This window comes from Didymella exigua, assembly GCF_010094145.1.
Source record: "Didymella exigua CBS 183.55 unplaced genomic scaffold M421scaffold_10, whole genome shotgun sequence".
NCBI classification, from domain to species: Eukaryota; Fungi; Ascomycota; class Dothideomycetes; order Pleosporales; family Didymellaceae; genus Didymella; species Didymella exigua.
In genome coordinates, this window is record NW_022984784.1 from 32146 (window position 1) to 46206 (window position 14061).

Below are 14061 nucleotides of genomic sequence, written 5' to 3' on the forward strand. Positions count from 1 at the left end.
CATCACGCAGCCTTCGGCTCTTTCTCGTCGTCCGCGCAGCCACAGTCGTAGTGCTTCGCTATCTCCTCGCAGTCAAATTCGGGCTTCTTCAACCGCTTGTTGACGACATTGTGTACAAAGCAGCCCCACTGCGCTGCAGCCTTCTGTGACGACACCTGCGGCGGGTACTTCTTGAGCACCTGACCGAAGTGCTCAGCGCACTCTCCGCAAGGGTAGAGTCGCTGGAAAAGGTGCACGTACTGCCGCAATGCTTCCTTTTCCTCGTCGGTGGGCTTCTCGGGGAAACGCGCGAAGTTGGTGTGCAGGAGTTTCCAGGCCGCGCGGCCTAGCTCTGCTCTATCACGCCGTGTCAGCTCTGCGCTCTCAGCACTGCGTCTGATGATCCTGAACGTACTTGGCTGTCGCATTCCCTAGCTTGGGCGCAATCGCGTGTCCTGTCAAGAGAGCCTGGCTGTCTCCGCTAAAGCGGCTCTGCTGCTGTCCGTTGTGTAGTATCGACGATGCGCTCGGCAATTGTGCTTTGTAGGGTCCGAGGAAGAGAAAGGACAGAGCGGCGAAGACAAGTAGGGCGAGAAAGGCAAAGCGTTTCGAGCGTATCATGGTGTCTATAAGGTCGTTTTGTAGTGGTTTGTGGTTTGTGGTTACAGAGGCATGCAGGAGGAATCGCTATTCAGGTCCGAAAGTATTGTGCGCGCATGTACCGTGGTTCAAGTGAAGTTACGAACCCTGGTGCGCGTCGACGTCTCTCAGGCCACGACGCCAAGATGTCTCCGACAGCCCATACGCGAACTTCATGTGGTGAGACGTCGTATTTGCAGGATGATGTAAACAGCGATCTATTTGGAAATTTTAGTACCGTCAGCATGCGTCAAGAGCACAAGATGCGATAGCAGCTGAGGCCTTTTGGTAGACTGCTGCGGCTGACTCAGGGCAGTGCCGGAAATGGCATCACCGATATCGCAGCTGTGGAGAGCTCACAGAACATCGAAAGCATCGACTTCCGAGATGACTTCCGAGGGTGCCGCGAACTGTCCAGTCACAACTACATATACCACACAACTCAACAACCGCCACACATATCGCATCCAACATGTCGGACTTTCCTCCCAAGCCCGTTGATACCATTGGTATGTGCAATGGCCGCAATTGCCACTGTGTTGGAGCTAACAAAATTCCAAGACTGGAGCAACATCGGCTTCAAGATCCGTGAAGGTAAGCTTTGTTTGCTTTTTGAAAGCGTCGATTCTAAATTGGGAAAATTGGGAAGTCGTGTCATGGCTGGTCAAAATGAGGAAGAGCTGGGAACATGCCTTGTACACAAGCCCGAGTGACACCTAACATCTCAAAGTTGCCGGACATGTCGAGTCACACTACTCTGTCGAGACCGGGAAATGGACAGAGCCAACTTTCGTCGAGGATCCCTTCCTGAGGATTCACGGCATGGCTCCGGTCCTGAACTACGGCATGCAGTGCTACGAAGGCATGAAAGCTTTCCGTTCGCCAGACGACACCATCAACATCTTCAGGCCAAACATGAACGCCGAGCGCATGCAGCACTCAGCCTCGTACATATCGATTCCTGAAGTACCCGTTGACCACTACCTCAAGTGCTGCAGCTTGGCGGTAGGCATGAACGCAGCCTATGTCCCGCCCCATGAGACTGGTGCAGCCATGTACATCCGTCCTCTTCTGTTCGGCAGCTCGGCACAGTTGGGCCTTAACCCACCCCAGGAGTACACGTTCGTAGTCTACTGCGTGCCCACTGGAGTCTACCACGGAAGCAACCCTGTCGACGCTCTGATCCTTGAGGACTTTGATCGTGCCGCACCAGTGGGAACCGGCTCGGCAAAGATTGGCGGCAACTACGCCCCTGTCCTGGTACACAGCGAGAAGGCATACAAGGCAGGCTACGGCATCACACTGCACTTGGACAGCAAGACCCGTAGCGTAGTCGATGAGTTCTCCACGTCAGCCTTTATTGGTGTGAAGAAGGATGGTGACAAGGTCAAGCTGGTTGCCTCTGGCAGCAAGAACGTCATCAAGAGCGTCACTGGAGACAGTATCCTCAAGATCGCGGAGTCTTTCGGCTGGGAGACGGAATCAAGAGAGGTATGTTGAAGTTGATGTTGGGGCCAATGGTAGTCTAACGCAGAGCAGATCCCCTACGAGGAGATCAAGGAGTTCGACGAAGTCCTTGCCGCAGGAACAGCAGCAGCTGTGGTCCCCATCAAGTCAATCACTCTGGTATCGAAGAACGACAAGATCACCTTTGCTGCAGCAGAGAAGGAGCCTGGCCCAGCTTGCGTCAAGCTGCTCACCACTCTGCGTGGTCTCCAGCAAGGCAAGATCGAGGACAAGCAGGGTTGGCTGTACAAGGTCGAGAGGCCCGCGCAGTTTGGCAAGACAGAGGTCAACGGCGAAGCCAAGGCTGTTGGACAGCTGCCTTGATCGGCTCTGATGACGAAGTAAATGAGGAATGACGACGATCTCCGACATCAACTCCAAAAGCACAGAACGATAGAATGCACAGACCATGAACATCAAGCTCTTCTGAAGTGACCATTGTTTGGAGCTCGACGCAAATCACGATTCAACACCAGCCATCTGTCGTGCACTGTCTGATCAGGAAACGTGCAAGTTCCGCGGTGTCGTACGTCATGTGTGGCCCCGCGTGCTTGCCCCACGTTCCGGCAATCCAGAAGTTCGGCAGGCAGACCTTACCTGCAGATGTGCAACGAGCTCTGAAAGTACACCGTCATACGTCCTGTGACCCTCCGAGCAGCACACAGCGACCGTCAAGTCGCACTATCTTTACCTAGGTCTCACAGACTCGGCGTCGCAGCGCGCCTGACAGCAACATGCCCGGTGGACTCAGCCGGCTAATGGACAAGGGCAGACACCACTTCCGCCAAACGCTTAGCCCGACTGACGATGCGTATCTTTCTTGTGAGCCAAGTGGTCAGAAACAACGGGTTCAGAGCTAATCTTGAACAGACCATGATATAAGGTGTGAGTACGCGACAACCGCCAGCAGCACTAGCGGCTGTACAGACTTGGCTGATGCGCCATAGTGATGCGAACGGATGTCGAGAGCATTAAGGATGACTGGCTCACAGACAACGTGCGTGTGCCTAGATGTCTGCTCGAATCCTCCGCTAATCCCGAGTACAGGCGATCGCATTCTGGCAAGAGTCCGTACCCACGTACCCCAAGTCTGAGCCGGCCTGATTGTGCCTAGATACCTCGAGCGCGAAGACCTGACGGCGTTCCCCAAGGCCTCGATCGTCCTCCTGCGCCCCTCGATGAGCTTCATGCTCATGCAAACACCCGAGCCACTCTCCCTCAAAGAAGCTCTCCCGGACTTCAGCACCACCACACACGTCTTCCTCCCCATAAACGATTGCGCCGATGTCACAGCGGCAGAGGGCGGATCACATTGGTCACTTCTCCTCGTTTCCGTAATCGACGGTGTAGCGTTCCACTACGACTCGATGTCCGCTAGCAACGACCGGGAAGCGCGGAGCACGACGATGAAGATGGAACAGCTGCTCGGGAAGAAGATTCGGTTCATACCGATGCACGACTCGCCGCAGCAGGAGAACGGCAGCGACTGCGGCGTCTTCGTCTGCGTGCTGATGAAGCATCTCCTGCTCAAGCGGCTGCTGAGGGCAGATGCGAGCAGGAAGATCAGCATGAGCATGAAGGACGCACACATCAATGCGCGCGACGGGCGGAAGCAGATGCTGAAGGTTATCGAGGACAGGAAGAAGGAGGGCGAGAGACGGCGCTCGTGAGTGCTCTGCAGATGATCGATAGCAAGACGTCAGCTAACAACCTCACAGACGCAGCCGTTCACCCTACCGACCGCACTCGGCGCAGTCGAAGAGCCCGCCTCGCATCGGCGCCGAGCAGGAAGAGGAGAAGAAGCATTAGAGCGTGCAGGAGCACATGCTTAGACCCTTTTACTGCAGCTTCTCCTCGCTGTAACCTGTCCAATCACCGCCCATGGGCCGTTCGAGAGGCAGGCTCGAGAGCACGAGTATGACATGATTATCACGAAACGACAAACTGCAAGTTACGGACACTACATTTTATACATGATTGCATGCACGACATTTAGACAGACGAGGCATCACGCGGAGTAGCAGGGTGCACGTTATATTTAATCATTCGAGTGAACGTGCGCTCACCACCAGTGATAGTTGCACTACTTGCTCGACACGATGCCTGACTCTGTGAAGCTTGACCTAGCTTGCGCGATAGCTCTGCTGGACTTGCACCGCAGTCCGAGCTCGGATCGGCAAAGGCGTGCTCTCACAGCGCCGATGATCATTCGCCCTCACCCACGCCGTTCCTGCATCTCTCGGTGGCTGTGTCATCCCCTGCCCCGCATTGCCCTCAAAACTACCCCTCCATCATGTCTCGCGCCCTCTCCTCTCTCACTCGCCTCACACCGCTCCTGCGCACCACCGCACCACTCGCCCACTTTTCACGCTTCAGCACTACAGCACGCAACATGGGTGTCCGCAAGACCGTTCTCGTCGAGGGCAGCGGCCCGTCGCCGCAGCAGGGTGACACCGTCACGATGCTGTACACGGGCTGGCTCAAGGAGGACGGCAAGAAGGACGGCAAGGGCAAGCAGTTTGACACGACTGAGAAGCCTGGCCGCGGACCGTTCAAGACGCCCATTGGCGTCGGGCGCGTCATCAAGGGTGCGTTTACTCTGCTGACTATGCGGTTGACCGGCTGCGACTATGCGGTCGACCGGCATTGCGGCGTATCTTGCGGTTGACCGGCTGCGACTATGCGGTTGAGCGGCATTGCGACGCATCATGGCTGACCTGATGACACCAGGCTGGGACGAGGGCGTCGTCCAGATGAAGCTCGGCGAGAAGGCGAGGCTGGATATCAGCTCCGACTTTGCGTACGGCAGCCAGTAAGTCGGCACCCTCCTGCAACATTACTAGTCTAACGCGACGCAGGGACGTCGGCGGCGGTCTGATCCCGGCCAACTCGGAGCTCATCTTCGAGGTCGAGCTGAAGAAGATCAACTAAGCAAAAGAGGATTCGTGGATGAGGACGAGAGACGCGCTGAGCGGGGATGGCGAGCTGTTCACGCTGGAGGGTACTCGTCTCACAATGAATCTCATAAACGAGCAGTTATGTGCACTCGCTGTGATGAATTGTTCCTTGTTACACTCCCCCATGGCCATTGACGTGGTGTCGACGCTGATGGAGCTGCAGACGCAGGCTCCAAGCGCCACAGGCACGCTGTCAGAGACTGCGGTGCAGAGGTCGTCGACAGCAAACGTGGTTCAGACAGTCGACAGCAAACGTGGTTCAGACAGTCGACAGCAAACGTGGTTCAGACAGTCGACAGCAAACGTGGTTCAGACAGTCGTCAGCAAACGTGGTTCAGACAGTCGACAGCAAACATGGTTCAGATAGTCGACTGCATTACATAATCAGTCACTTGTGTCATGGATCTATGCTATTCTAGATGCAATTCGTCTTTTGTACAGGTATGCTACATCCCCGCCCAGCCCATCAGTACTGGAACTTGGTCCGCTCAGGGTCGGCAAAGGTGCCGTTCTGGCGGGCCTGGGCCCAGTCAATCTTGCTCCACCAGGCGCGCAGATAGGCGTCCTTGCCGTTGACGCCGTAGTCGCGCAGCCAGGCGTGCTCCCAGGTGCTGACGCACAGCAGCGGCACAATGTCGACGCCGCCCAGCGGCTTCTTCGGCGGCTGCACGTTGGGCTGCTTCGCGGCGGACCCAAAGGCGCCGACGTTGTTCAGCTCCGTGTGCGACTCGGCGCTGTGCGTCGACAGGTCGTGGCTCTGGCGGCGGTAGTGGGCCCCGCTCAGCGGCGTGCCGGCCAGGTACGTGGGCAGGATGCGCAGCCCGCCCGACTGGGTGGTGTCCTTGAGCTGGACGAGCCACACGAAGCCCGGGCCGAACATGGCCGAGGCGGTGGCGATAAAGGTCTCGCGCAGGGTGTCGACCGAGGCAAAGTCGCGCTGCAGCTGGTGCAGCAGGTCGGTCGGCGGGGTCGAGACGAGGTCCGGGTTCGTGTTGATGCCGCGGAAGAAGAAGTGGTTGTTGAAGGCCATGCTGGCCAGGTTGAAGGCGTAGGCGCGCATAGGGTCGCGCGCGAACTCGATGACGAGCGACTTCATGTCCTGGCCCTCAAAGGGCGTGCCCTGCGTGACGCCGTTGAGCTCGTCGACCAGCTGCTGCTGCTTCTGCGAGAAGGCCGTGGCGAAGCCGTCCCGCGACAACAGCCCGGGGATGCCGTCCGCGACGAGCTGCTGGTGCCGCTCCAGCGACGGCACCGTGTAGAGGCTGCGCGCGGCGCTGGGCGCGATGCGCGTCCGTGTCTGCGAGTTGCTGTCAGCGCGCCGCTCTCGAGACCCGCGCCGGGGGGGTCGCATACGCTCGCAGCCGAGGCCGCAGCCCGGAAAGGAGAGGCCGCAGGCCGCCTGGCGAAGCACCGCAGAATCGTCATGGTCGCGAGGTGATGAGGCGGAAGACGAGCCCAGTAGTCCCGACACCTCGACGTTGGCTGTGCTAACATTTTGCCCGGGGTCGTCTGGCGCCAAGGAACCCGGGCCCCGCAGCGCCCAATCACCGCGCGTTTTCGCCAGCCAGCGCAGCGTTGCCCAAACCGCAGCCGCCTTTGCGTGTTTCACCCGCGCGACTGCTCGCTGCCGTGAGCCATACAAAAAAACCTGCGCTAGTCGAGTCTTGCTGCTGGCAGACGACGTTACTAGAAGCTCTCGTCCACTCGACGCCTCCCCGCTCTATTCCGGGCACGCTGCGCTGCAGAATGGCTGGCCACGAGCGAGCCCAGTGTGCAGTGGGGCCCGCCTCTTGCGGCTCTCGTGCGTTTCTCCATGGGCGAACATGGTCAGGATGTAGATGTGCTCAACCGCTTCCTCTGTTCTAGTCTGCCTGTTTCCTTCGTTCGAGTCTGCCTGTTTCTCCGCTCTGGTCCGCGTGTTTTCTCCACTCTGGTCTGCGTGTTTTCTTCGCTCTAGTCTGCGTGTTTCCTCCGCTCTAGTCTGCGTGTTTCCTCCGCTCTAGTCTGCTTGTTTCCTCCGTTCTAGTCTGCTTGTTTCCTCGTTCTAGTCTGCGTGGCTCCTCGTTCAGTCTGCGTAGTTCCTCGTTCAGTCTGCGTGGCTCCTCGTTCAGTCTGCGTGGTTCCTCGTTCCCTTCGTCTGCGTGTCTTGGGTTTCTTCTGTCCTGCTGTTCATCTTCAGTTCGCGGTCTGGTACCCACCTCTTCTTCAGCCTTCCTTTCGTACCAGCTGGACTGCTTCACATCTTCGCCATGGCCAGAATATCGACGCTCCCCGCTTTCCTCCTCTTCGCAACAGTAGTCACATCGACGCAGGCGGCCAGCCTCCTTCTCCGACAGGCGCAGACATGTGGAGGCGTGCAGGGCCTGCAGCAGTGCGGCGGCAGCTTGCCCTCTGATTTCTGCTGTCCAAAGGACTCGACTTGCATGAACCTGAACAGCGCAGACGTTCAGTCGGTCATCTGCTGTCCGGCAGGCCAGGACTGCGCCTTCATCCAGCCCATCACCTGCGACGTCACCCAGCTCAATGCAACCCTCTACCCGGACAACCAGATGCACCTGTCCAGCACGACCGGCGTTGAACTTCCAACATGCGGCGCCAAGTGCTGTCCGCTGGGCTACACATGCAGCAGCGGCATGTGCAAGAAAGACGAGACGGCACCGACACCCACATCGTCGGCCACCCCGTCACCGTCCGCTTCGTCACCGTCCGCCTCGTCGCCGTCCGCTACCAAGCCTGCCTCGGAAGCCGGCTCCTCCCAGACAAGCGGCTGTCCCACGCCTGTGTCCGTCGAGCAGGGCTTCGACGGCAAGTCCTTTGCAGCTGGTCTCTTCCCCGGCCTCGTCATCGGCGCGCTCGGCGCCATTGCACTCATGTGGCTGATCAACAAGCGCCGCTCGACGCAAGCCGAGAAGAAGTACTCTGGCGACTTTGGCCATGTCGCGCGTCAAATCAGCGACCCCATCTACGACCCCGAGCACGCAGCACGCGTCGACTTCATCCGCCGGCCGTCGCACTCGACCCACCGCTCGCCCAACTCGTACCGCTCCAACACGGCCATGGTCTCCAACGGCATGCCCTCCAAGCCCACTATCGGCACCGGCCTCACCCCCCGCATCAGGAGCATGTGGGACCGCACGCCCAAGCTGAACTTTGGCTTCCCCACCTCCGCCCCGGGGCTGCCCTCGAACCCGAATCCCAAAGTCGCGCGGCCGCCCCCCGCCGTGCGCGCAGGCAGCAGCGACCGCGACCCGTACAAGACGCCGACCGTGACGCCGGCGCGCGCCGCCTCGCAGCGCCGCACAAGTCGCTCCTCGCGCTCGCGCCGGCGCGACCCGGAGATGAGCGAGCGCGGGCGGGCGCAGCGCGACAACCCGCGCCCGGCGCCGGAGCGCGAGCACAGCACCGAGACCATCGACGTGCTCATGCCGGCGCCGCATCTGAGCTTCCTCGCGCCGCCCAAGGCGCCGGGCATGCGCGAGAACCGCGATACGTGCGACAGCGGCACGACGACGTTTACAAAGCTCATGGAGCGCGCGGGGTTTGACGATGATATCGAGCGGGGGGTGAAGAATCTCAGTTCGCCGGCGAAGCGCTTCTAGCGAGTGGATGCGAGGATGACATTTATGAAGTGGATGGGTAATGATTTCCTAGTCGTTGTCGTTTTCTTGTTGTCGTTGTTGTTGTTGTCGTTGTTGTTGTCGTTGTCGTTGTCGTTGTCGTTGTCGTTGTCGTTGTTGTTGTCGTTGTTGTTGTCGTTGTCGTTGTCGTTGTCGTTGTTGTCGTTGTTGGGGTAATGAGCAGTAGACCTGCTCGCCGCTTGCCACGGCTGGAGGACGTTAGATACCAGGCATGGACGCCCCCTTTTTATTCTCCCTTCTCTTTTCGATTCTACGCCTGGTTCGGATTGTGCAGCTTTGACAGCATTAAACTACCCGTAACGTCTCGTTCGACTCGCGGTGCGACGTGATGTGATGTGTCGGCTCTTGCCCGTGGCTTCAGCACTTGCCGTTTCTGGTGAGCACGCGGTCTGCATGCTTGTGGCGTGTATTCGACTCCAGCCTTGCGCATGGTCGAAGAAAGTTGCAGCGTGGAGCAGCTGCACGCGGGACAGTGCTGCCAACACCCACGAGGTGAAGTCGTCCTACCCTAACCGTCGTCCTACCCTAACCATGCGACCCAGCACGGTCTGCTGCGCGTCTTACACCACGTTGCCACAGGTTGCTGTTCTTGGTGATCACGTGTAGATCTCCACGCGCGCGCACCGTCCCGAGCAAGAAGAGGGCGTTCTCGGGCCGCTGGTCTGGGAGCGGAGCTGCACCCAGCCTGGACCTGCGTCCTTTGTCAACGCCTGAGAATCCTTTATTCCAGGTAGTCCCTATGAGAAGCTGAATCTCCTGTGCATGGCCCTGTCCCCTTGCACATCTCTTTCGCAGTCCACTATTGAAGAGTCCTCTACGCCGCTCAGGGACTTGTTGTGGAGCATAGCTGGCCGTCGAGCTGCGCGCACCGTCGACTCGGAACGTCTCCTTCGCAGTGGGCCACATGAGAGGCCTGAAACACGACTGCCATGCGAACCTCTAGCCGCCCTGCGGCCGCTTTCGAGACCGTCCGTCACAGCTTGGCGGGCGGCTGTATCGTAGTCGACCAATGGGAAGCCAGAGACGCGCGAAAGCAGCAGAGCCCAATATCTTGCAGTGCAGTCATGGAGACGGCCTACGCAAGGTCGCCTCGGACGGCAGCGGGAATCAGGCGCGTTGCCGGTCTTCCAGCACCCTACATATATCCTCACCGGCCCCTGCACATGTGAAGGGACCTGCTGCGCTCCTGTCGTCAGACGTCATCTGTCACTACCCCACCACGCGCCTACCTACTCTCTATCTGGGCGGCAGCTAGCACGTCCGTCTGCGAGTGAACCAAGATTCGAGTACCTTTCATTGTGCCAGCAGCCCCTCCCACGACCTTGGAGCAGCATCTTGCAGCAGTATGGAGGGCCGTAAGCAGGGAAGGCCGGAGGAGGAGCTCTTCCTGCGATATGATACAGGCCCGGCCACGCCCACAGTCGGGCCCCTGAGAATACAGAAGCAGTCGCCGACGTCGAAGAGCCCGCCGCCGCGAACAGACTCGGCTGGCAACGCGAGCAAGCCGCCAGCTTTCTCGCGCCCACCGCCCATGCCCTCGTTTCCCGCGCCGCCTTCGAGTCCGCCCACCGTCCCGCCTCCCACCGCGCCTCTCCCGTATCCCGTAGACAACGAGCCGCCTGTGCTCAGCCAGGGCAGATACACGCCGCTCAGTGAGCGCGAGCGACCCGCAAGGAACGCGACCCCGCCACAGCCAGACGGCCGCAGACGAAGCTCAAACGCAGCGCCAATCCCCTTGTCGCCGGAATCGCGCGCTCGATTCGACGCAAACGACCCAAACAGACCGAGCGTGGGCGGATATGGCGGGTCGATCCAGCCCTCGCGGCTGGCCGAGCGACGAGGCACAGCGCCCAAGCCGCTCCCAGACTCGCCCGGTCCAGAAACACCCGACAAGGACGGGCTGTTTGCAAAAGCCCCGCAGAGGAAGGGCAGCACAGAGCCGAACCCGTTCCCCGAGTACCACCAGCAGTACTGGCCTCCGCCGAATGCGAACACTAGCGCGGGCGCATCCTCGAGCCAGCCGGTGCCGCAGGCACTCAGCATCCCCAACCCCGGAGGCATCAACCGTCTGAGCTCGACAGCATCGACATCCACCGTGAAAGCACAGCGCGGCTCGCCCCCACCCCCCGAGACGCCCATCATTCCACCGCCTGGCGGCGGCATTGAAGCGCGATTTGCAGCTGCTGGAATAGCGGGGACGTCGACTTTGACGAGCCTGCAGGCGCAGAGCGCTCAAAATGCGGCAGCTGCGCAAAGAAACCAAGTCTATGCGAACCAGCAGCCTCGACCGGTCATCAGCTCGCCTGTCCCTAGCCAGCAGCAGCACCAGCAGCAGCACCAGCAGCATCAGCAGCACCAGCAGCAGCAGCCCATTCAGAGGCCTTGGACTCCAACAGAACAGCCAGGGCAGACACCCTATGGCCAGCCACAAGTGTATCAGGGAATGGGTGAGGCACAACCCGGCGCTACCAGCACGCCTCCCCAAGGCCCTCTTCCACAAGCACCAAGTGGTGTGGGCAACGTGTCTTCGCCGCCTCCCAGCAGCATGAGACCAGAGCATCCTCTGACGCAGGATATGGGTCGTATGACCGTAAACGATGAGCCACCGCCATCGTACTCGAGCATCCAGCAGGCAAACGCCCAACAAGCACAGCGACACGCGAACGAGAAGGGACAACAACCACAGCCCGCTCCCCAGGGCGTCTCGTTGACAGATCCAATGCAGGGCCACCCTGCCTTTGCAAACGATCCGCGGCCTCAACAGGCAGGTCCGTCACAGCCCGCAGAGGTCGTCTCGCCAACCCCAACAGCACAACAGGCTCTGCCCCAGATCCAGACATCCCAACCAGCCCACACCCCGAGTCCTGCTCCAGGGGCCGGTCCAGCGTCCCCTCCACCTCTTCCCGAGGGGTGGATTGCACACCTGGATTCGTCTTCTGGCCAGTACTACTACATTCATCTCCCTACACAATCCACGCAGTGGGAATTCCCCAAAGGCCCTACCCCACTGAATCTCAACGAGCCGTTGTCTCCGACAGGCACCTTTGTCAACCCTCTAGCATCACCATCCTTTGGCAAACAGCCTCTGGCATCGCCTGGATTTCCAACGCAGACGGTCGGCTACTCTAGCGACTTCGGCATGGCGCCACTCGCGACACCAACTGCAGCAGGCTTCACCGGACCACCCCCGACGGCGGGCGTCGACACATACAAGGTACAGCCCACAAATGGCGTGTACTTTGGGCCTTATCTCAGATACACAAACATGGATCTTGAGCGAGGATTGTGGCTTGGATCGATTCTGCTCGTCTCAAACACCCCACATCCTCCGACGATCCACATCCACCAGAGTCAAGACCTGTCGCCGAACCCTCGACAGCTCAAGGCAAACCCCATTTACACTCATCAAACATGGATCTTCTACCGATACGACATCGACTTGAAAATGGACGAAGAGCATGCAGCTAGATGGACTTATGCCATTACCTCGCATCTCGGCTGCACTCGCTACGAGTTCCTGGTCGCCGGCCGCCACGAGACGAGCTGGAGATTTATCGCTCATTCCGGCAACGATTTCGCGCTGAACGTGAGCGCCAACGAGCGCACCAAGCTCGGCGGCATAGGCCTCATGTGGAAAGATATCCTGCAAAAGAACACAGAGTGCGGAGGTTTCCATGTCCAACTGGGTCTTGGCGGCCAGATCTACGCGGACAGGTTGTGGAAAGAAATTCCTCTGTTGAAGCAGTGGACTGCCACCAGCGGGAAAGAAGCACGCAAAAACGCCCCTTGGACAGCAAAGCATGAAGAGGAAGTTTGCCATGCCTACTTCCATTACTACACGAGCCACTTTGACCAGCCGAACCTAAGAGAAGCGTTCGCTCAAATCCCCCACGTCCTTTCGCTCGACGATCATGACATGTGAGTAAACCCTGTCCCCGATCAATGGCATTACTAACGTTCTGTAGCTTTGATGGCTTTGGCTCATACCCAGAGTATATGCAATTCTCGAATATGTTCAAGAACATCGGGCGCCTTGGTATTGAAATGTACCTGCTGTTCCAGCACCACACTACGCTGGAGATCCTTCGCAATGTCAGCAGCGACATTGATCTCTTCACCGTTACTGGCACCGGCTGGCATTTCATCAAGTACCTCGGCCCATGCGTCACAGTCGTGGGACCCGACTGCCGTTCTGAGCGCAACCCGCATCAGGTCATGGCCGGACCGACATACCAAGGCATATTCCCCAAGGTTGCAACACTGCCGCCGAGCGTGCAGCACTGCATCTGGATGGTGCCGGTGCCAATTGTCTATCCCCGCCTGGAGTCTGTCGAGCATCTTGCTCACTCCATGGCGACCGGCAAGAAGGCAGTTACTGGCACTTTCAATATGCTTGGCAAGGTTACTGCCGGTGTTGCTGGCGTTGTTGGAGCAAAGAGTGTAGTTGGCGACGGCTTCAACTCAATCAAGAAGGCTGTTGGCAAGTCTGGCCTGATGAGCGGCGTTCTGAGTCCATTTGGAGAGATTGATCTGCTTGACGAGCTGAGAGATATGTGGACTCATGAATCAAAGGTAAGCTTTTTGATCGTACAGCGTAGGGTTCTGCTGACAGCCTCAGGATCTTGAGCGCACATACTTGATTCGCACACTTCAAGGCATCGCTCATAACAAGTCATTGCGTATGACATTTTTCTCGGGAGCTGTCGACTGTTGCGGTGCTGGACTTGTGCATGACCCAGCGAGGCCGCAGGACCACAAGACCATGTACCAAATCATCTCATCCTCTGTGGTCAACGGACCTCCCGGCAACTACGTGCTCCGACTGTTGCATAACAACCGTGCGCTATACGTACCGCAGAACGGTCATCGCAGCAATCACCAGCCTTCAGATACCAAGGAAGACATGATGGAGATCTTCACGCAGGACGTAAATGGCCAGCCCCGCGAATACCGGCGCCTCATGGGCCGCAGAAACTACGTCGCCTGTGTCATTTACGATCCCGAGATTGTCAACGGTACATTCGGGCAAGCAATGCCTGGAAACGGCGGCGGGAGATTGAGCCTGGCGGTGGACTTTATGGTGCAGAACGATGGTGGCTACAGTGCGCCGATGAAGTATGGACCAGTCATTGTGCCGAGCTTGGAGTACGGAAGGTGAGCGGCCTGACGGCATGCACCTTATGCACGAGTGTTTTGTTGTTGCGTTTCAGCGGTTGCATGGCAAGGAATTAATTGATGTTCGTGTATCTATTGCCTTGAGCTTCTCGCGTTTCGCAGGCTCTCGGACAGTGATATCTGCGAATGTGTCCAACTTGAAAGCTGGAATTGATACTTCGACACAA

The 14061-nt window shown here is 58.6% G+C and overlaps 7 protein-coding genes across 7 annotated transcripts; 5 read left to right on the plus strand and 2 right to left on the minus strand.

The window, feature by feature from the left end:
* Positions 1 to 26: 26 nt before the first annotated feature.
* Positions 27 to 585, minus strand: M421DRAFT_23633 (uncharacterized protein; the record flags this gene model as incomplete). Its single annotated transcript, XM_033588448.1, has 2 exons — positions 27 to 336; positions 395 to 585. Coding segments are annotated over 2 exons (501 nt in total), but the record flags the coding sequence as incomplete, so codon positions are not given.
* A 419-nt stretch (positions 586 to 1004) lies between these two features.
* Positions 1005 to 2545, plus strand: M421DRAFT_419303 (branched-chain-amino-acid aminotransferase). Its single transcript, XM_033592070.1, has 4 exons — positions 1005 to 1127; positions 1180 to 1212; positions 1349 to 2109; positions 2158 to 2545. Exons 1-4 carry the CDS (start codon positions 1091 to 1093, stop codon positions 2446 to 2448), a joined length of 1122 nt encoding a protein of 373 aa, XP_033449766.1. The 5' UTR covers positions 1005 to 1090; the 3' UTR covers positions 2449 to 2545.
* Positions 2546 to 2709: 164 nt separating this feature from the next.
* M421DRAFT_122207 (cysteine proteinase) lies at positions 2710 to 4078 on the plus strand. The gene is made up of 6 exons (XM_033587308.1): positions 2710 to 2946; positions 2995 to 3013; positions 3072 to 3121; positions 3172 to 3191; positions 3239 to 3790; positions 3843 to 4078. Coding segments are annotated over exons 2-6 (714 nt in total). The 5' UTR covers positions 2710 to 2946; positions 2995 to 3012; the 3' UTR covers positions 3934 to 4078.
* Positions 4079 to 4417: 339 nt separating this feature from the next.
* On the plus strand, positions 4418 to 5055 carry M421DRAFT_60115 (uncharacterized protein; the record flags this gene model as incomplete). The annotated part of the gene is made up of 3 exons (XM_033595746.1): positions 4418 to 4712; positions 4855 to 4936; positions 4983 to 5055. 3 exons carry the CDS (start codon positions 4418 to 4420, stop codon positions 5053 to 5055), a joined length of 450 nt encoding a protein of 149 aa, XP_033449768.1.
* A 492-nt stretch (positions 5056 to 5547) lies between these two features.
* On the minus strand, positions 5548 to 6432 carry M421DRAFT_60481 (manganese and iron superoxide dismutase; the record flags this gene model as incomplete). Its single annotated transcript, XM_033595793.1, has 1 exon — positions 5548 to 6432. One exon carries the CDS (start codon positions 6430 to 6432, stop codon positions 5548 to 5550), a length of 885 nt encoding a protein of 294 aa, XP_033449769.1.
* A 446-nt stretch (positions 6433 to 6878) lies between these two features.
* Positions 6879 to 9019, plus strand: M421DRAFT_419311 (uncharacterized protein). The gene has a single exon (XM_033592071.1). It carries the CDS (start codon positions 7331 to 7333, stop codon positions 8678 to 8680), a length of 1350 nt encoding a protein of 449 aa, XP_033449770.1. The 5' UTR covers positions 6879 to 7330; the 3' UTR covers positions 8681 to 9019.
* A 1045-nt stretch (positions 9020 to 10064) lies between these two features.
* On the plus strand, positions 10065 to 13877 carry M421DRAFT_60533 (Aso-1; the record flags this gene model as incomplete). Its single annotated transcript, XM_033595796.1, has 4 exons — positions 10065 to 11024; positions 11070 to 12637; positions 12685 to 13291; positions 13338 to 13877. The coding sequence occupies 4 exons, from the start codon at positions 10065 to 10067 to the stop codon at positions 13875 to 13877; spliced, it is 3675 nt and encodes a 1224-aa protein (XP_033449771.1).
* Between the last annotated feature and the right edge of the window lie 184 nt (positions 13878 to 14061).